A 20,248-nucleotide genomic window follows, 5' to 3' on the forward strand; every position below is an offset into this window, starting at 1 on the left:
TATTCCACGAACACCATCACACTGTTAGAGAATCCCAGAACATTTATTTTATATATGCTTCAACAAACAGCATCGGGGCAGTCTGGACTACTTTGTAACTCTCAAATTTACATCCAGTGAGTTCTAGGAACCAGAAACTGGAGTTGCCAACAAGTCATTTCAGATCTAGAGGAGTCCTTCAGACTTCTTTCTGGTTGAGTGGCAGGTTTGTCATGGTGATCAGTCATTACTGTGTGGGGAAGCAGAGCCTCAGATCATGGTGACTAGCTTGAAGCTCCCCACTTCTTTGGTGGGGACAACGTTGATGAAGGTTTTGTAAAGCACTGCTGATTTGGGTAGGCAACAGATCACGTCCCTGGTCTCTTCGCTGCGGGGTGGTGGCACATAGACCTCCTTGGTGAATCGCACAATCCCATCCTCCAAAGCAAAGAGTGTCTTGTTACAACCTATCCCCACCTGGAAGAGAGGAGAAGTGTGCTGTTAGAAAGCGTTTAGGTCACTGTGCACCATTTAACAAAGTGGAACATGCCACTGGTCCAGCTAGTCTGGTGTTCTGGCTACAGCAATGTTCAGTACCTGATACTTCAAAAGAAGGCAAAAAGCACTGCACTCGGGGAACTGCCAACAATTCTACATGCTATGGGAAAAGATACATTATTCTAACCCTGAAGCATGAGAACTGATTAACGTCATGCTAGGGATGTAATAGTGCAGTCGAGTAACCAATAAGCAAAAACGTATAGGTTAATGCTATAAACTACATGCATTTCTCCTCTCCCCACCAGTAAGTTTTTTAGTAGGCTAGCCAGCAGCCAGGCTCAGTCCTGGCTTGCGACAGGTCTGGGACCTACCCCTGCTGTGGCTCTGCATTTAAAGTGTATTAGGAGCTGGGTGGACAGGCAGCTCGGCTCAGTCCTGGCTCATGCCGGGTCCAGGACCTATCCCTGCTGTGGCTCTGCAATTAAAATGTATTAGGAGCTGGGTGGGCAGGCAGGCCGGCTCAATTCCAGCTTGTGCCAGGTTTGGGAACTCAGACCTGCCCCCAGACAGGGGCTGCTGCCACCCCACGCTGCTGCCTCTTTATCAGAGGCAACAGCACAGGGCAATAGGCATCTGGTCCATGAAAGGAGCTGGCTTTTAAACTGGCTTCCCTCATGGACCATCACCTGCCTGCAGAGTGGCATGGGACTCCTCAGGAGTGAGGCAAGAGTGCACTGGCTGCTGGCCCCACCCCCAAGGACTATAGAATAGTCAACTAACCAGTAAGAATTCCTGAGGTTACTCAGCTATTCAATTAACCGTATTTAACATCCCCACTTCACATACAAATGTTGGTAACAGTCAAAACTCTCCAGTTGTTTACTAAATCTGACTCCTGCACTGATATGGTTTTGAATAAATGGTAAAACATGTCTGGTAATGAAACAGTGACTTTAAGGTTCTACAAAATGCAACGGAGGAAACAGAGAAGAGCCTTGACAGAGCTACGGCTGAATTCTGGATACTGCGATGCAGAGCTATAAAAGATGAAAAACTAACTCACGTGAGCCCCTGGATGCCAGCGTATCACCCGCTGGGTGGCCAATGTAGTGCCTGCATGAACAAAGGCACCTGCAACAGAGTTACATGGATTCAGATTACAAAAGAATAAGCTTCTCAATAGCCTGAGTTCTGGTAGAATGAGAACTCACAAAGCCAGCCGTGGTTGGGATTCCTAAGGAGGAATGATTCCAAACTCTAAAAACATTTTTAAAATGCTCCTATCAGAGAACACAGGGCACTTAATACACAATGGTGAAAAGCAGTTTTAACCTTTGAAAAGATTAGTTCGAGGGCACAAGGCATTTTCTATTTGCTGCAGGCATTTTTATTGCCTTTTACATCAGTTTTTTCCATCAGCAAACCCACCCTAATTGTTAGGCACTCAGATACAGGCATCTGTACTTTGGCTTCTACTAAGCCTCATAATTCTACTCTTTATAAATACTTGAAATGCCCAGCTTCTGAGCACAGGATGAGGGGAAAGGGCACAGGGTTTCCTCCTGGGGTGTGCTTCCACGCAGATTCCCCAGAGACAAGCTAAGTTAGAACCAGTGCCTGTTTCTTATTGGTAACTTCATTCCGCTGAACGTAGGCGGATCAGGGAATGAGCTCCTGCTGGCTACTCTCTCAATGGTGGTTATGTATGCAATGTTGTTGTAGCCAATAGTGGCTAAACCTTCGGGTTTCTCTCTCTTTAGTCACAAACAAACGCTCCCATCTGAGCTCTGAAACACATATAACAGTCCTGATAATGGGGTAACTTGTGGAGGGCACATTCCAGAGTTTGTCAAGCAGTTGGATAGACAGACAGACTGACCTACCTTCTGTCTTCTTATAGCCATAGCGTTTCCCAGGACTCTTGCCACCGAGATTTTTTGAGCTGCCTCCACTCTTCTTGCTTGCACATCGTACTGCAACTGCAGTCACCTGTGGAGCAGCCAAAACTGTATTTAAAGGAAGAAAAAAAATTAACAGTGAATTCAAAATGAGTACAAATTTACACTTCCTTTTAAATCAGAAAAAAATTCCTAATTCAAAATTCATGTAATTTCAAAACAAATGTTAAAGCCTAAATCAGGTAAAAAAAAAAAACCCCTCAGAATAAATGTATTATAAAGGTAATTCATATTTAGTCCATTGTCTCTCTCCTGCAAACAATCATGAAACACTTCAGAAAGCCTCCCAATACCTCAATGGAGTAGCAGAACTCTCAACAGTGTATATAAATGCAAACAATCTGCTATTAATTGTGGCCATGCACTTTAAATTTCTGAGCTACAGAAACAGTTACAGAAGAGTCAGTGTAGCCAACTGATATGAGCACGGCACTGGAATTCAGGACACTTGGGATTACCTTCCACTAACTCCGTGAACTTGAGACAAGTCACAAATATTGTGTGTCTTAGTTTTCTACCTGTGTGATGAGTATTAGTGTGGGCCTTAATGATTTAGTGTCTGTAAAAATGATTTAGTGTCTGTAAAATGCTTTAACAGCCCCAGTTAACTGTCTATAACAATTAACAGTTTTATCATCAAGACCCTGATAGTGAACAATACATAGCCATGTGGTTGCGGTCCTGAACGGGAACAAATTTCAGCACACACCCTACTATTCAAGGCCTGGGTTAAAAAAAAAAAGTGTGATAGTAACTGATTCATCTTTCTTTTCTTGGAGTATGTCACTCTTTTACATCACAAAGTTCTTCCATTAAAAATCAAATACACCAAATCCACTGTCAATAAATACTCAAGAAAGTCTGACCTGTCTGTGAATTCCACTTCATAAGTTTGGATATAGTTAGTTCTTTTTCATATAGTCTTTTTGCCTTTTATCTAAATCCTTCTATTCAGCTTAGAGCAGTGTTTCTTAAACTATGTTCCACAGAACACTGGTGTTCCATGAACAACTTACAGGTGTGCCATGACCTCTTCTTTGTTTTTGTCTTTTTTTGTTTGACAACAATTTTTTTAAAGAAAATTTTCATAGATGTTCCGCTTAAAAAAATATTATTGTTTGGTGTTCCATGGTCTCAAAAAGTTTAAGAAACACTGGTTTAGAGTGTTGCTAAACAGTGGTTACTACAAGGCTGTGTCTACATTGGCACCCTTTTCTGGAAAAGGGATACTAATGAGACACTTCGGAATTGTAAATGCCGCGGGGGATTTAAATATCCCCCGCGGCATTCGCATGAACATGGCTGCCGCTTTTTTCCAGCTCGGGGTTTTGCCGGAGAAAAGTGCCAGTCTAGATGGGATCTTGCGGAAAATAAACGCTTTTCCGGAAGATCCCTTATTCCTACTTTCAAGTTTATTTTCCGCAAGATCCCATCTAGACTGGCGCTTTTCTCCGGCAAAACCCCGAGCTGGAAAAAAGCGGCAGCCATGTTCATGCGAATGCCGCGGGGGATATTTAAATCCCCCGCAGCATTTGCAATTACGAAGTGTCTCATTAGCATCCCTTTTCCGGAAAAGGGTGCCAATGTAGACACAGCCCAAGAGTCTCATTTTCTTATTCAAAGAAAGGCAATGGATTCATTTTATCTTTATTAAATTATCTCAGATACTTAAATAAAGATTTGGAGGATGTCTTTATAAAGGACATTTTATTATACATGTTTAGAATACAACAAATAAAAGAAAGTGGTTGTGACGGAATGAGGCAGGGAAGTAATGGGATTTTCAGAGCTCCTAGCAAAGTATTTTTACTAGACTGGGATTAAATGTAATCTGTAGCTAAGTAACTATCTTTGTTTGATCGGTAATGTAATTATTTTATATTTTAAATCATGTTATGCGTCGGTATAGTACCTCATGTGAGGACATCAAAGAACTTTACCAATATCAGTTAAAGCACATACCATCAAATATAGTAGGAAGTTTACCTATCTATAAAAGATAAATACTTAAGGCTCAAAGCTCAAAGTACTTGCTCAAAGTCTCATTATGAACTGGTGACAGAATTCCAAAGTTCTGAGCCCCTCCCAGAGAATGCCCTGTGAGCAGCTCTCTGTTGTTGTTTTATTAGGAAAGGACTTTATGCATGAGCACCACTGCTGATTGTAAAGGCAGCAGCACAGCACAGAGAGAGTGGCAGTCTCTCAAATGAGCAGATGCCAAGCTATTTATATCTAGTTTGTTTCATGTCAGTCAAAACCAGCCTCTTAAACTCCACATGAATACCATACAGCCACTTCATTTGCCCCAGCCTTGGCCTGCCTGGATAGTAACAGCTGTAAAGATACCATGGAACATTATGAAAAATTCAGGGACTCGAGCGAATGATTTGTAGGTTAGAAATACATGTGATATTTCCTGTGTAAAACAAAGCCAGGCTCTTTGCTTTAAAAATTTTCCAGTTCAATACACCATTTCTTTCCTTCAAGTCCCTGTTTTGCTCCACTCTAGACCAACACCTATTCATTAGGGATGTGAAAGTGTAGCCATGTACATATTAAATGCAAGCTCCGGTTCGCATGTGCACACTGGCTCCTGGGGAGCCACCTGTAACCCCCGCAACGTATTGCTGCCTTTTGCATTTTTAACATCCCTACCATTAACCCAGAACAGTTCCCCTTCTGCAGTATCTGATGGAGACTCCCCTAGGTGGCTTATCTACTAAGTAGCTGTTCTTCAAACCACAGCAGATGGCTGTTTTGTTGTATATGGATGTAAAATGATGAACTGAAAATTTACAGGGTTTGGGGGGAGAGGGAGGTCTTGCAACAAAAATGTGGTTTTAGAAGCCTGCTCATATAGGCAGGGCTCGACAAATAATGCAATCTACTTGCCCGTGGCGAGTAGATTGCAACCCAGAAGAGCCAGATTCGGGCGATCTGCGCATGCACACATCACCGGACAGCATGGCTGGTGAGGGGGGCTCGCTGCGGTTCGGTGAGCCCTGCATATAGGGATGTAATAGTGTAGTCGATTAACCAAATGCTATAAACTACACGCATCGTTTCCAACCCCCCCTTGCCAATACATTTTTTGGCAGGATGGCCAACAGCCCAGCTCAGTCCCAGGTTGCGCCGGAGCTGGGACCTACCCCTGCGGCAGCTCTGCCTTTAAAAGCCATTAGGAGCCAAGCGGGCAGGCAGCCTAGCTCAGTTCCAGCTCACGCTGGGTCCAGCAGCTCAGAACTCTCTCTGAACAGGGGCTGCTGCCACCCTGCACTGCTGCCTCTCTATCAGAGGCAGCAGTGTAGGGTGACAGGAAGCCCAGTCCACAAGGGGAGCTGTTTTTTAAACTGTTTCTACTCACAGACCTGCTCCCGCCCAGCACCCCAGAGGCAGCAGTGCAGAGTGGCAGGGGGCTCCTTTGGAGTGGGTCCAGAGCGTACTGACTGCTAGGCCTGCCCTCACGGACTACAGAATAGTCGAATAACTGATAAGAATTAATGAGGTTAATCGACTATTCAATTAACCGATATTTAACATCCCTATGTTCAAAAGCTTTAAGATCAACCACTAGTCTACAACCGAGTCTGTTACTGAACAATGAAGCAGCTGAAGCACCACTGACACCTCCTAATCTTATGGAATTTCCCTCCTGTATCCACCAGCCAGTATGTATGAGCGACAATTCCTTGCTGGCCACTCCAAAGAAGTGGTGGTGAAATTTAAACTGCTGCTCAAACAAGAGAGAGCCCTGCAACTCAATGGTCCCCACCTCCTCAAATCTTAACAGGGAGCTTCCATTGGAGAGAAACAGAGATTAGGAAGTGGGCATATTTTGGGTGGCAGAGAGGGGAAGGAGCAACAGACTTTTTTTAAAAAAAAATTAGAACTCAGATTTTCCTTCTTGGGCACAAAGACTTGCAACAAACCCATACTAGTTCATCAGTTAAAAATAAAAAGATAAACCTGACCAGGCGCAGAAGTATTCCCTACCACACACTGCTCAACAGGCCAACAAGTATAAAACCAGAGTAACTCCACTGAGTGAAGATGTAACAGATGCCTGCCTACCTCCCAGGTCAGATCTTATATACCTTGGGCCAGCTCTACACTCAGGTAGACAGCTGTAAGCAGCAGAGTAACCTCACTGTCTCATAGCATGGGCAAATATGCATGGCATATAGATTTTAATGTCCCAGATGTGGCAGAACTGTATATTTTTATTAGTACTATTAGTATATCTGATTACTCTAACTTCACGTGCTGTGCTAGGGACGCAGGAGTGCTAAGCATGATACAGAACCCTAGACAGATTACCCAACAGGCAAAAAGCAGGTAGCTAAAGGAGGGAGGGAAGGAAAGGGGGTAATGGATCACTTAATAACACCTACTCCTTCTATAATGCTTTTCATTCACTGATTTCAAAGTGCTTTAAAAAGTATCTATAGGCTCACGTACAACCTCGAGGGAACACATCAGGTACCCAGACCACCACGACCTCTTTGTGCCACCCTCGCTGAGATCACCCCTGGTTTGGTCCAGGACGTTCAATGGTCCCAACACCACTGACGGGTGGGAGGCGCCTGGGTGTAGGCAGCCTCCCCTCCCCGTTAGGCTGTAACCGCTACAGGCCGGCGGTGCAAACCGATGGCACCACCCCGCTCCTTCGGGTACTTACAGGCCATAGGCCAGTCACCGGGCTCGTGGCCTTCCACACCCCCCGCTGGGGGGGCGCACTGGGGGAAAGGGCTACTTCCTTCTCCCTTCCCCCTCACCCGGGCTGCACTCATCGCCCTTTCCCCAACCCCTCATCCATCGCCCCCTCCCCTCTGACACTCACGCAGCCTAGTCACCGCCACCAAGCCCCCAACGCGCCCGAGCCCTGCCACCGCCATTTTCCTCACTGTCACTTCCGCTTCCGGTGCGGCTGCTTCCGCCTCCGGCACAGGATTTCCGGTCAGGAGCGAGAGGCGGCGGCAGTTTGAATACGCCGAAGGGGGAGGCGCCTGCGTTCCCTCCGTTGCCGGGGGGGGGGGCTGTGAGGTTGGCGCGCGCGGGGCTCGCCGGCGCTCCCTCAGCGGAGCCCCGCGCGCCCGCGGCCGCCCCGGGGAACCCGCCCCGCCGGCCGCGCGTCGGCTCGTGTCCCCGGCGCACGAGAGCGGGTCCCCTCTCTGGGGCGCGGCAGAGCGAGGCTGTTCCGGGGGCTTAGGGAGCGGCCAGGAGGCGCACGGGGCCGGTCTGCAGCCGCGCCTCGGGGCTCTGCTGCCCGTTGCTCTTCAGGCGCCACTGACGGGCCGCCATGTCCCTGGAGTCGGACGAGAGCGAGGCCGAGGACCTGCTGCCAAAGTTCACTTTCCTAAAGCAACAGCATCCTGCCGTCGAAAGCAGCCGCTGCCGCCGCAGCCAGAGCCAGCCTCCTTCCAAGGAGCGGGTTGTGGTGCTCTGCAGCTCTGACTCTGAGGAATCCTCTGCTCCTTCGCCAGGGTGGAGAACACTCCAGGATTCGGACAGAGCTAGCTCTTGTAAGGGTGTGACGGCCAGGCTAGGCAGTGAAAGCGAGGAGGAAGAGGAGATCATACCCCTGTCTGAAAGACTGAGGGGGAAATTGGGGAACAGCAAGTCCTCCAAAACTAGCATTTTGCTTTCTGAGGCTCAGCAGCTGAGTAGCTGTGATGCGGTGTGTAAAGCTAAAAGTACTGTTCTCCGTCATTGCAATGAACGAGGGGTGACTCATTGCAGAGAACAGTTGCTGCCCAAGGCCTCTGATACCCAGACAAGAGCCCCTGTCTTATCATGGGAAATGTCAGATTGTGACCAAGATGATGCCACAAAAGATTCCGAGACGGTGCCTTTGCACCAGTCTCCATTTCATCTGTCACACTCTCCAGTCCAGGATAGACGGTCTCTGGTGGCAGAGGCAAGTTCAGAAATGTCCCCTCAGCAGAAGAAGTTAAAACACAGCCAGGAAGAGAGAGACAGAGCTCGTAGGGCTGTGTTGCAGAGGAGGAGAGAGCGGGAAGCCCAGAAGGAACAGCAGGAGCAGGAGCGAGAGCGGAAGAAGGCTCTTGCCAACATGCTGAAGGCCCAACGACCAGAGGAGTGCCTGAAGCATATAACAGTGGTGCTGGATCCAGGTACCATTCCTTATCTCTTCTTTCAACCTTAAATTAATGCAGCCCTTATTGTAGGCCTTTGACCTTTACACCCATCTTAGTTCTCTTACAGGTGGAAGGAGGTGGACAAGTCCTCAGTGCTGTGCAGTCCATGAACTGTGGCTGTGTGATTGAGAGTCAGGCTGTTCCCTATAGCATCACATGGAGGAGGAGGGCTAGGTCATCTCAGGTAGGGGACCACAACGTCCAAAGTTCTCACCCTTTTTCTTCCTCTGTGTTTAGCACATGGGGTTGTGTTGCTTGGTGATCAGATGTTACTGGTGGTAGCTTTGTGCTGTCCATGAGCTACCAAGATAATCTTAAAATGAGACTGACTTCTCTTTGGTCTTTCTCTTGCATGTGAAATGTCATTTCTCACTTGTTTTCACTATCTCCTCTTCTCTGTACTATGTAACCAAACACTCCAAGACTGCCATTCTCATCTCTTTCCCAGTAACTCTGGCTCCTTTCTTCTCAGGCTTCCTGTGAGCCACCTGTATCATTTCTGGAGGAAGATTTAGATTTTCCCTTCATTTCCTCTGCTGGAGTGCTGCTCCCAGATGTATCTTTCTTTGTTTCTTATCTCTCTCTCTCTCTCTCTCTCTCTCTCAAGCTTTGGCATTATTTCTAGCAAGATAACACCCATTTCCACATTGATTTGACACACGCTGTCATACTGCTTGCTATGTCTCTCTCTGGGTATGTCTACACTACAATGTTAGTTCGAACTAACGGACGTTAGTTCGAACTAACATTCATAGGCGCTACACTAGCGCTCCGCTAGTTCGAATTTAAATCGAACTAGCGGAGCGCTTAGTTCGAACTAGGAAAACCTCATTTTACGAGGATTAAGCCTAGTTTGAACTTACTAGTTCGAATTAAGGGGTGTGTAGCCCCTTAATTCGAACTAGTGGGAGGCTAGCCCTCCCCAGGTTTCCCTGGTGGCCACTCTGGCCAACACCAGGGAAACTCTATTGCCCCCCTCCCGGCCCCGGACCCCTTAAAGGGGCACGGGCTGGCTACGGTGCCCGTGCCAGGTGCAAGCCTGCCAGCACCCAGCCAGCAGACCCTGCACCTGGCACGGCACAGAGCCACCCACCCGATGTCCCCCAGCCCACCCCCTCTTCCCGGGACCAGGCTGGCGGCTCCTGGGAGCTTGCCCGGGACCGCAAGAGGCGGGCACCTTCCTGGGCTAGTGCAGACATCGTGGACCTTGTCCACGAACTCCGCACTAGGCACAGGAAAGTGGCCGTCTAGGGCAGGAGAGCTGCCAGCCTGGCCACCCAGGAGCAGGTGTGCATGAAAATCAAGGGGGTCCACTGAGACCCCCGACCCTGAGCCCTGAGCTTACAATGGCCGTACTGGGTCAGACCAAAGGTCCATCTAGCCCAGTAGCCTGTCTGCCGACAGCGGCCAACCCTAGGGACCCTGGAGGGGATGGACCGAAGACAGTGACCAAGCCATTTGTCTTGTGCCATCCCTCTCCAGCCTTCCACAAACTTTGGGCAGGGACACCACTCCTACCCCCTGGCTAATACCACTCCATGGACCCAACCTCCATCACTTTATCTCACTTCTCTTTAAACTCTGTTGTAGTTCTAGCCTTCACAGCCTCCTGCAGCAAGGAGTTCCACAGGTTAACTATTGGCTTTGTCAAGAACAACAACTTTCTCTTACTAGTTTGAAGCCTGCTACCCATTCCTTTCCTTTGGTGTCCTCTAGTCCTTCTTTATGGGAACTCAGGAAGAACTTTTCTGAATGCACCCTCTCCACCCAACCCCTGCTTTTAGAGACCTCTATCCTGTCCCCGCTCCATCTCCTCTTTTCTAAGCTGAACAGTCCCAGTCTCTGTAGCCTCTCTTCATCTGGGACCTGTTCCCAACCCCCGATCATGTTAGTTGCCCTCTCCTCTCCCAGCCTTTCTCTTCCCCTCTCCCACCTCCTTTTCCCAGTCTCCCCCAGTTTTGTTCAATAAAGACAGAATCAATGTTGGAAGAAACGTTATCTTTATTTTGTACATCAGGAAGGGGGGCTAGGGAAGGGTAAGTGGAAGGGGGTGAGGGAGGAATGGGGTACGAGCCCCCCGATGGGGAGGACTGGGCTGGCTCTGCGGGCTTCTGGGGGTGGAAGCTCTCCTGCAGCCCCCCAATTGCCCCCTCTCCCCAGATGGCAGCCTGCAGCAAGTGCAGCCGGGCTGATGGCCGAGTGCTGTGATGTTCCCAGTGTGGGCACTCCGGCACTCCAAGCCAGGACTGGTTTTCAAGCGGGGCACCCCTGAGAACTGTCTGTCCGGGGTGGGGATCGGGTCCCTTTAAGCGCAGCCCTCGGCTAGCCTGAGACAGCATCTCCACGCTCTAAGTCCTCCTCTGATGCCCTGCCGGCACTGCTTCCGGCCATCCTTAAGCCCTGTTCAGGGTCCACTCAATGTGGACATGCTAGTTCGAATTAGCAAAATGCTAATTCGAACTAGTTTTTAGTTCTAGACGCGTTAGTTCGAATTAGCTTAGTTCGAATTAACTAATTCGAACTAAGTTAGTTCGAACTAACTCTGTAGTGTAGACATACCCTCAGCTCCTGGTTGTCCCCTAATTTCCTACCGTTAAATGCTTCAGAAATTAGTCTTCCTCCTGAGTTAAAATGTCCTTGGTGATTTCAGAATCATGGAATAAACCTGGACCATAAGTCCTGGCTGTGAGGGCAAAAATCTTGGAATGCTTTCTTAATCTGAAAATTTTTTTTCCTCTCCGCTAAAATAGTGCCAGTTTGTCTTGGGCCTAACTCCTCTCAAATGCCTACCTGCACATTTATTCCCCTTCTGGACTATTCTAAATATTTCCTATAGTATTATTTTTTAAACCTCAGTTATGCTCTTGCCAGACCCCTTTTCCTCTCAGAAGTGGAACCATTACATCCACATCCTCTGTATTACCTTTGCTGACTTCTTATCTATCTTTGAATCCAATTTTAAACTCCTTTGTTTGCATTCAAAATTATCAATAGACATTCCTCCACAATACTTCTGATCTTGTGCCCATCTACTTCTGCAATTGCTCGCTCACTCTTGGCCTTATACCTCCTCAGAAGGGTAGTTGATGTTCACTTTAATCTGTAATAGTGACTCTCTGTAAAGCAGATTGACATTATCTATTAATGTTTTATAAACACAATTCATTGTCCATATCTTTGACCCCTCTTTCTGCTGAGCTCTTTTAATATTCTCCACTTTGGGGTCACATTTCTTTGATCCCTATGACCACTCTGGTCTCTTGTTGTTCCCAGACTTTTGCATGCTCTCTCTCAACTTATTGATAAACTGATGCCACATGCACTATAAAACTCATCATCAGTCTTAGTAACTGTCCTCCTGCCTCCTTTTAGCAATCAACTCAAGGGAGGTGGACCATTAACAAGCTCTCACGTTGAAATGTTTCATGTGTGGCTAAAACCCTGGATGTAAGTGAAGCTGGGATCAGTTTCACTGATATCTTAAATCCAGTGTGTGTTCAACACTGGGCAGGTCGAAGAAGGCAGCTGGATAGAAGAACCCAATATCCTGGTTCTGCTTTGCCTGGATGATTTTTTATCCATGATCTACAGCTACAGACAGGTGAGATTGCTCATGACTACTGTGTGCTGTCCAAATGTGCATTACTTATTTTTCTTTTTACATAAGTTTCTTTTGGAGGTTTAGGGCAGTACAAATTTTCCTGTTTTAAAACTCTATGAATGTCCAGTGTTGTCAAGCCTTCTGAACCTGCGAGATGGAAATCGCCCTTCTTGTCCCCCCCCCCCGGACCATTGCTGCTGTATTGAAAGGAGGCCAGGGATGTGCAGAAATTTCTCTGCATGTTGCAGGGTTTGACTTAACTGCAGTACTGGAACCTGAAATTCCAGTTCTACAACTGGATATGAGTGAGCAAACCCTTACATCTGCACAGATCCAGGAATGGGGGCTGAAGCTACTCTTTGCTAGTGCTGGCCTGTGTGGGTTAAAGTGGGTTTAAATACTATTTTTTTGGCTGTCTTTGCAGGAAATCCAGGGTGGCAAAGAAGGACCAAAAGAGACCTTACGGAGCTTTGTAGCTTGTGTCCTAGAGAGAGCTCCTGGCAAAACTCTAGCACTGGCTGTAGTTGAACTAGAAAAATACTTCAGGTTAGAATTCTTCAGAGGTTTCAATGCTGTTTCTTATGGGATAAGTGTTGGTAATGACCATAGATGTTCTGCATCATCACTTGTATTTCCTACTGGCAGAGGCTGAAACATGAAAAATAGCAGTAACATCCTCTGTAACTAGTCTTCCTTCTCTGTTTCATACAGCATCTCCTCCAGGGGATGGCTGGTAACTGAGCTCCCCAGCGACTGCACTTGTGCACCAGTCCTATAGTGCCTTCTGCTAGCATCATAGGAGACGTGGACTCCTGAGCTATTCTTTTTCTTCTCAGATCTCACAAAGTTCAGTCCCGGAAGAAGGTGCGGCAGGCAGTGCTGAATGGAAGCCAAGCAGAAGGACAAGGGAAACGAAAAAAACAGAAGGGAAAGGGGGACTCTCGCCCTGAGCTGTCGAGAGTGGAAGTGGAAGAAGTGGGTAAAATTGGAGCATTTTTCTCCTTTCCTTGCTCTCAGCAATTTAGAATGCCCATTCTGATGTGCTTCATGCATACATTTGTGGGTCAGCCTCAGTTCTCTACCATAACCAAAGAGCAACTGACTTGAACATATCTAATAGAAATAGGATACACCCAGGGATTCTGATTCTAGTAAGAATCCAGGAACTTGGTTTTGTGTGTCTGAATGCATTCTCTTGCACTCTTCTTGTTGCTAGGGAGGCAGCTTGAATCAGATGGAGCTATTCAGCTGCTAGAGGACTCTAATGCTGCACATCCATCCCTCCTCTCTGGAAACCAGAGTGTCTTCCCTATGTCAGTTTCAGATATCATTCCCTTAATGTAAATCTTTGATGCAACGCTCATTGTTCTTTACAGCCCAGTGGATAACCGTTACCAGAGTGTGCAATGGACACTGGCTGGAGTAAATGGTGCAGAACAGGGTCCTCGCTAAGGAAATGTTAATCTGCTAAAATAGTTTAATCTGGAATACAGTATGCCTAATTTTTCTATAGAGCAACTATTGCAACCTAAGCTAGTGGGTGGGCCTCATGAGTGGCCCTTCATCTCAGTGAGCCACAAGATTTTCATAACCAGGATTGTTTCTTGGGATAGGGTAGTTTTGCTAATTGTGCTTGCCTACCTAGAATTTTTGGGGTGTGCCAAATGAACCATAGCAACATTTTGATTGGGTGCACACCCTTTGCATCCCATTTGTCAGTGTTGCACTTTGTGTGCCCTTGCTTTGTGTGTTTTGCTTTAAAAATACCGGTTGGGAAAAAATCAATGCAGATGGAAATCAGCATAATCTGGCAACTGTGCGCATTGGTAACAGTAAACTAAATGTCTCACAGGCCACACGTAGAACCCTAAGGGGCCACATGTGGCCATCGGGCTGCAGGTTGCCCATCACTGCTATAGAGCAACTCGAGGCAATAAATACAACACTCCAAACTGTTAATCTTTTAGGCTGTGTCTACACACTGAGTTTTTTTGGCAGAAAATATGCTAATGTGGTTGTTTTCAGAGGCTTCTTGCGTTCATTTCTCCTCCCAAAATATCCCCTAAATCTTTGCCTTAAGCAAAAATGCTAGGGATTGGACTTTGGTGGTGGGGCAGGATGAGTCAACTCACTCACTCTTGGGCTCTGTCATGTCTACAGGCATTGGTGGATCTGCAGCTTCACACAGGAGTCCAGGTTAGAATCCTTGAGAGTTGGAAGGAGTTTGGAGACTTTGCCGGTATGTTCACCAAAGCTGTGGCTGAAGCACCATTCAAGTGAGTGGGATTTATTTTGTAAGCTAAGTTACTTTTGGGGATAGCTTCAGGAGAGGCCTCCTTTCCATGAATATTGGAGGGGAACAGTAGTCATGCAACCTTATTTCAGTGCTACACAGTATAGTACATTCTTCACTGCAAAAAAAGGAGAGGGGTGTTCTGAACTTGGGCTAAAATAGCAGGGAAGACAAAATGATTCTGTTTTAACTTGGGTAAGCAATGTAAATTAAAGCTTCCAGGACAGCCAGGGGTTGAACTTGAATTGCAAACCTGAGTTGCAGTCTTTTCATTGCTACTTAAACTTGAGTTAAGAACACATGTTTTTGACAGTGAAGAAACAGCCTCAAAGGCCGGGCAGTAATTAACAGCCATAGATTAGGTGCCTTAAAGCAACTAATGCTTGTGTCTCTTGCACTGAAACCGCTGGTGCATTAGGCTACAAGCCTAAGAGTTGGTTTCACTTGCTATAGCACCCACTTCTATGCTTCACCCTGAAAATATTTGTGTTTGAGAGATGTCACTGCAGCAGAATCCCCATTTAGTAGATGATCACAATAAGACACTCTGTAATTATGTTCTTATAGGTCATTTCCCAACAATGAAACCTCGTACTAGCATACTCATCACAGCAGCTTCAGTGTTTGTCTCTCAGTAACATCCATGAAAACACACAAACCTTTATAATGCTTTTATATGTTGCTTCTAACATTTCTTTCCCCAGATTGCATGTGCATTGGTTTTTTGTAGGATTGTTTGTGAGTGCTGGGCCATTGGTATCAGGAATAAAAAGCACAGATTATTTCTGCCCTATACCCTACCTCCTATGTTGCTTCAGTAGACAAAAAGAGCCTGAGTTTGCTCTTGCTAAGAGGAATCCCTGGGTAGCACAAAACCAGCATAGCTGCCTCTGGCCTTTGTTACCACCAGTCCTCCTTCTAACGTGCCAAACTCCCTCTGGTTATTTCCACCCCAATGAAAGGATCTTACTAATACTTGTAGGCTACATCTACACTGTAGGCTTCTTGTGCAAGAACTTTCTGCACATGAATTCTTGTGCAAAAAATTCTTGTGCAAGAGCACGTCCATACTGCCATGTGCTTTTGCGCAAGAGCATCCATGGCAGTGTGGATGCTGTCTTGCACAAGAAAGCTCTGACGGCCATCTTGCGCAAGAAACCCCTGTTGCTTGTCCACACATGCCTTATTGCGCAAGAGTTCTTGTGCAAAAAGGCTTATTTCTCGTGGGGAGAGGAATAACTATTGTGCAAAAAGCCCTGTGTTCTTACGCTTTACTGTACTTTCTTGCACAAGAATGGGCTTGCAGTGTGGACTCTCTGCAAGTTTTTGCACAAAAATTCTGCAGTGTAATCGTAGCTGTAGGGAAGATAGTATCATGGCAGATGTCCTAAATCTGTGCCAGATGTGAGGCTTCTCTGCTCTGTGGCCATTGTTTTTCTCTCCTATTATCTGTTGAGAGATGCAAAGATTAGTTTTCTGATTGTTCTTCCTCCATTCTGTGCCCTCTGCAGGCAACAGCGAGAGAAGACAGGTTTCTCCTTCTACCTGGAGAGTGAGTGGTGTGGAGGTGTGAAGGTAGACCGCTCAGGGAAGGGACTTTTGCAAGTTTGGAAGAGGCAAATCCAACAATTCAACCGGGTCAGTCTGGAGATGGCCAATGCCATTGTGGCTGCATACCCTTCTCCTCTGCTTCTGAATCAGGTAGGGGTGTTCCGCAGTTACTGATAACATTGTGCACACAGAGCTACTAATGCAAATAACTTCAGAGAGAAATACTGAGTGATCCTGTGTCACTTTGGAATACTTTGTCCAAAATACCCAGTCCCCTCACAGCAACACATGGGGTAACCGAGGCAAATAATTCCATACCAACTTTTATTGATGGCGCTCAGAACATTTGATGGAGGGGAGGGGAGGGGAGAACATTATTTCCCCTTTCAGAGAAGAAGAAAGTAAACCACAGACTATGACCCTACTGCAGCACTGCCATGGGTTAGTGAGAGCCAGGAATAAAAAACTCCAGTCTCCAAATTCATGTGCTCTAAGCAGTAAACTGCATGTGAGAGCTGCTGACGAGGAGGAGCATTTTTTATGGAACACCTGAGTAACCTGTGGAAAAACTGGGACTGCCTGGTAGGCTCTCTTCCTGTTCTCTTGCACCTCCTGCAAATATCTGAAATAAGTAGTATTAGTTTGTAAGGAACTTTGTTTTGTGCTTCTGACACAAGGTACCTCAAAAGCCTGAACATTTCAGATGAGGCATATCTGCATATGAAAATTAATCTGGAATAAAGCAGGGTGTGAATGCAGATTCCAGAATGAATTTGACTTACTCCAAATTAGTTTAATCCACTTGAAGAGCATCTACCCTTCAGTTAATCCAGAATAGTCTCTAGATTAATTCCCTGCTTAAGACACCCCTCGCTCAGGATTTAAGAACATAAGAATGGCCATACTGGGTCAGACCAAAGGTCTATCCAGCCCAGTACCCTGTCTGCTGACAGTGGCCAATGCCAGGTGTCCCAGAGGGAGTGAATCGAACAGGTAATGATCAAGTGATCTCTCTCCTGCCATCCATCTCCACCCTCTGACAGACTTGGGACACCATTCCTTACCTATACTGGCTAATATCCATTTATGGACTTAAATTCATGGAGGTTATCTAGTTCTCTTTTAAACCCTGTTATAGTCCTAGCCTTCACAGCCTCCTCAGGCAAGGAGTCCCAGAGATTGACTATGTGATGTGTGTGAAGAACTTCCTTTTATTTGTTTTAAACCTGCTGTCCATTAGTTTCATTTGGTGGCCCATAGTTTTATATTATGGGAACAAGTAAATAACTTTTCCTTATTCACTTTCTCCACACCAGTCATGATTTTATATACCTCTATCATATCCCCCTTTAGTCTCCTCTTTTCCAAGTTGAAAAGTCCCAGTGTCTTTAATCTCTCCTCCTATGGGACCCATTTCAAACCCCTAATGATTTTAGTTGCCCTTCTCTGAACCTTTTCTAATGTGGTCTCCTTCTCAAAAAAGATATACTAGCATCTGTATGCAGTATTCAAGATGTGGGCATACCATGGATTTATATAAGGGCAATAAGATATTCTCTATCCCTTTAATGATTCCTAACTTCTTTGCTTTTTTGACTGCCGCTGCATACTGCGTGAACGTCTTCAGAGAACTATCCATGATGACTTCAAAATCTCTTTCCTGATTAGTTGTAGCTAAATTAGTCCCCATCATGTTGTATGTATAGCTGGGGTTATTTTTTCAATGTGCATTATTTTACATTTATCTACATTAAATTTCATTTGCCATTTTGTTGCCCAGTCACTTAGTTTGGTGAGATCTTTTTGACGTTCTTCACAGTCTGCTTTGGTCTTAACTACCTTGAGCAGTTTAGTATTATCTGCAACTTTGCCACCTCACTGTTTACCTCTTTCTTCAGCTTGTTTATGAATAAGTTGAATAGGATTGGTCCTAGAACTGACTCTTGGAGAACACTACTAGTTACCCCTCTCCATTCTGAAAATTTACCATTTATTCCTACCCTTTGTTTCCTGTCTTTTAACCAGTTCTCAGTCCATGAAAGGATCTTCCCTCTTATCCCATGACAACTTAATTTGCTGAAACTCCAACCATGCAAAGTTCACTTTGAAGGCTTTAAATGCAAGTGATCAAGGAGATGACCTCTGCATTCATTGACTTTGGCAGATAACCACAGACTAGCATTCAGAGCAGAATGAAGCTATTGAAGAGACCTATCTTAAAGTTCATACCCTCACTTGCTTGAATAAGAGTTTCCCCTTCCCCACATGGCTTTCCTAGGTGTATCCAGGCTGTATGCTTCTTGCTTGGCATAGTCCTTACAATGAACATAATCTGTACTTACTGAAATTGTTCTGCCTCTTGGATACCAAGTGAGGTCTTGAGGGAAAACTGATAGAGTATAAAACATGAAAGGTGGAAGCAATGAAGGAATGCTTCCCCTCTGTCCTTTGTGGACAAAGGATGAAATCACCATTCCTTTGTACTGTTTTTAGGCCTACCGTAGATGCCTATCAGTGCGGGAGCAACAGAACATGCTTGCTGACATACCTGTGCGCCGTGGTGATGGTGTAACTGCCACGTCACGGCGGGTTGGACCAGAACTCTCCAAACGGATTCATCTGCAGATGACCTCTCTCAATCCTGACCTCTCTCTGGATGTCATGGGCTAGGCCCATGAGAACATGGATTTTACTGATTAAATATTTATTTCCCTTTTAGGAAGAAAAGTTAGCTAATAAATGGAATTATGGATCTTAAAAATGTAATCAGTTGTACTTCCAGACTGTAAAGGGGGATGCTCCTCTTCAACAAACTGCACTGACTCAAATGCTCCAGGTTTAGCTTGATCTGCTGGAATCTGAAGTCTGGTTTATGGATTAGAGAATGAGCCGAGTTCTAACAGGCTTTATTTGCAGCTAAAGATGCTTTAAAGGCAGATGCTTCCTATCGTAGAGATGTGCATTTAACTTCCCCCAAAACCTTCAGCACTCAAACTCATGTATGAGCGTAGCTGCAGTCCTTTAGTACTCATGTCACAAAGCAATTATTTAAATGAGTGTTAAGTCAAATGCTATGCCCTGTATAACTTATCCATTGTACGCATGGCACTGCAGAGGAGAAAAGATCCATATTACAGCCATGCTGGGATGCATTGCCTTTAGGATAATCCTACTGCTGTTAGGCTGTGATACACATTTTAGCATTGATACCACTGCATCTGCTGACTGCTGTAGATCTTTGAGGCAAACTTCACGGCTGCGTCTAGACTGGCAAGTTTTTCCACAAAAGCAGTTGCTTTTGCAGAAAAACTTGCCAGCTGTCTACACTGGCCACTTGAATTTGTGCAAGAACACTGACGATCTAATGTAAGATTGTCGGTGTTCTTGTGCAAATACTATGCTGCTCCCGTTTGGGAAAAAGCCCTCTTGCGCAAATGTATTTGCGCAAGAGGGCCAGTGTAGACAGCTAAAAAGTGTTTTGCGCAAAAAAGCCCTGACGGCGAAAATGGCGATCGGGGCTTTCTTGCGCAAAACTGCGTCTAGATTGGCACGGACGCTTTTCTGCAAAAAGTGCTTTTGCGCAGAAGTGTCCGTGCCAATCTAGACACTCTTTTCTGCAAATGCTTTTAACGGAAAAACTTTTCTGTTAAAAGCATTTGCGGAAAATCATGCCAGTCCAGACATAGCCCTCTAGTACTGTTGGGTGGAACACACTTCTCTACTAGAGACAACTTGTATTTATAATGGAGTATTAATGGATCATAAACAGTAGTTACAGCTCCTCAGTCTAGATAGCATATTTGATAAAAAGCCAATACTTGTGAGAATGTATGGTACAAAGGTCACATACTCCATGTCTGTAGATGAAGGAGGGTGTCACTGGAAAGCCTAAGACTACCTTCCTTTTAGCTGAAACTCCCTCCTTGCGGTGTTACACTGGAGCCAGGGAGCAGTAGCTTTTGTCCATCTGGATTAAACAGCACAGGTGAAGACTTATCTTCCTTTCTGTGATGAGCTATTGGGAATTCAACACTGGGAATGTGACACTGCAGTAATCCCACACCCTACTGTACCGCTGGGCTGTCACAGGGGTACAAAGCACCAGAATTGGTGTTAATGTGAAGTTGGCCAGTTTGAGACTTTCTGGCAGTGATCACAAACCAGTAGATTGGGATCAACTGGTAGATACTAGAGGCTCTGACAGGTG

The 20,248-nt window shown here is 45.8% G+C and overlaps 2 protein-coding genes across 5 annotated transcripts; one reads left to right on the forward strand and one right to left on the reverse strand.

The window, feature by feature from the left end:
* Positions 1-24: 24 nt before the first annotated feature.
* On the reverse strand, positions 25-7,418 carry MRPL27 (mitochondrial ribosomal protein L27). 3 transcript variants are annotated; one of them, XM_014574612.3, is made up of 4 exons: positions 7,279-7,418; positions 2,364-2,486; positions 1,544-1,611; positions 25-456 (listed from the first exon to the last, which is right to left on the reverse strand). In XM_014574612.3, the coding sequence occupies exons 1-4, from the start codon at positions 7,331-7,333 to the stop codon at positions 250-252; spliced, it is 453 nt and encodes a 150-aa protein (XP_014430098.1). In that variant the 5' UTR covers positions 7,334-7,418; the 3' UTR covers positions 25-249. The 3 variants fall into 3 exon arrangements, with proteins under 3 accessions (XP_014430098.1, XP_006125143.2, XP_075759877.1); XM_006125081.4 differs by lacking the exon at positions 7,279-7,418 and adding an exon at positions 7,117-7,250; XM_075903762.1 differs by lacking the exon at positions 7,279-7,418 and adding an exon at positions 5,331-5,511.
* A 42-nt stretch (positions 7,419-7,460) lies between these two features.
* On the forward strand, positions 7,461-18,802 carry EME1 (essential meiotic structure-specific endonuclease 1). Of its 2 annotated transcripts, none has more exons than XM_075903757.1 (8): positions 7,461-8,572; positions 8,653-8,780; positions 12,108-12,197; positions 12,622-12,743; positions 13,034-13,172; positions 14,358-14,473; positions 16,002-16,191; positions 17,669-18,480. In XM_075903757.1, exons 1-8 carry the CDS (start codon positions 7,738-7,740, stop codon positions 17,717-17,719), a joined length of 1,671 nt encoding a protein of 556 aa, XP_075759872.1. In that variant the 5' UTR covers positions 7,461-7,737; the 3' UTR covers positions 17,720-18,480. The 2 variants fall into 2 exon arrangements, with proteins under 2 accessions (XP_075759872.1, XP_075759871.1); XM_075903756.1 differs by lacking the exon at positions 17,669-18,480 and adding an exon at positions 18,535-18,802 and having other exon boundaries at positions 7,464-8,572.
* Positions 18,803-20,248: the final 1,446 nt, after the last annotated feature.

The sequence above is a fragment of the Pelodiscus sinensis genome, chromosome 20, assembly GCF_049634645.1.
Source record: "Pelodiscus sinensis isolate JC-2024 chromosome 20, ASM4963464v1, whole genome shotgun sequence".
Lineage (NCBI taxonomy): Eukaryota > Metazoa > Chordata > Testudines > Trionychidae > Pelodiscus > Pelodiscus sinensis.